Consider the following 1243-nt stretch of genomic DNA (forward strand, 5'->3'; position numbering starts at 1 on the left):
TCAAAGTTGTTTGCCACCCAGTTCACCAATAAAGTCTCACTTATCTTCCGACGAAACATATGACGATAAACACTACGCGATTCTTCAAAGTCATTCATTACTTTTCGACGAAAGATATGAAGATCTATTTGAGTCCACCCGGTTGAAAAGTTTCAAAAATTGGCCATGGATAAGCGGTTTATGGATAAAGCCAGAGAAACTCGCGGCGGCTGGGTTTTATTATACTGGAGAGAGCGACAAGATACAATGTTTCGAATGTCCAATAGAAATATATGGCAAATGGCAGGTGGATGACAATCCGATGGCCTATCATCAACAATGGTCTGGGGAGTGTCGGTTTATTCGTAATATTCCGTGCGGCAACGTGCCGATCGGTACAGATCCTAACACGATTCCGGCATTTGTGCGTTACGACGATGTTTATGGAATATTTAGCGAGGGATATTACTCTAAAGGATTAGTGATTTGTAAATTGAAAGGGATGGCCTCAAGACCGAAGCGTCCCGGAAGTGTCAGTCGTGAGGCGAGAATAGCGATAGCGATGGCCTTAAGACCGAAGCATCCCGAATATGCCAGTTATGCTGTGAGATTAGCCTCGTTCGACAGATGGCCTAAAGCAATGTCACAAACTAAAGAGACACTGGCAACTGCTGGTTTCTATTACACGGGAAGTGGCGATCAAACATTGTGCTATCACTGTGGTGAAAAATTAAGGGATTGGGAGCCAGAAGATGATCCGTGGGTAAAGCACGTGGGTAAGAGGTTCGAATATTGTCCTTATGTGTATTTAATTAAAGGGACGGAATTTGTAAGCAGCATTTCTGGGAGAACGGGTATCCGAGCAGTGAGTATTTAACAAAATATATTGTTATTAGAATTGTACAATTTGTATATTTGTAATAAATATTCCCGTCTATTTAAAAAATAATGAAATAATTGTGTTGAATATAATAACATTAATTTTAAGTTATTTATTTATTTATTTCTTTAGGAGAACATATTATCTGAAATTAATAAATTGAACGAGAAAATTGAGAAAAATATTGATGCTGAGAGTATTGCTAGCGGAAGCTCTCAAAACTCGATCTATTCTGAAGAAACTAATACCGCAGAAGTAAGTGCCGCATCAGGAGAAGCTAGCAGCGAACAACAATCTGTCCAAGGTGACAAGCGATGCGACATGGAACCATGCAAAATTTGCTACAGTAGAGAAGTACGGATCTTATTCATGCCATGCTGTGCG

General features: G+C 39.9%; 1 protein-coding gene across 1 annotated transcript; it reads left to right on the top strand.

Moving 5' to 3' along the window:
* Positions 1 to 4: 4 nt before the first annotated feature.
* Positions 5 to 1235, top strand: LOC112467278 (death-associated inhibitor of apoptosis 1-like; the record flags this gene model as incomplete). Its single annotated transcript, XM_025035825.1, has 2 exons — positions 5 to 844; positions 992 to 1235. Coding segments are annotated over 2 exons (1084 nt in total), but the record flags the coding sequence as incomplete, so codon positions are not given.
* Positions 1236 to 1243: the final 8 nt, after the last annotated feature.

Source organism: Temnothorax curvispinosus, unplaced genomic scaffold (assembly GCF_003070985.1).
Source record: "Temnothorax curvispinosus isolate PA1 unplaced genomic scaffold, ASM307098v1 QBEX01017123.1, whole genome shotgun sequence".
Taxonomy (NCBI): Eukaryota; Metazoa; Arthropoda; class Insecta; order Hymenoptera; family Formicidae; genus Temnothorax; species Temnothorax curvispinosus.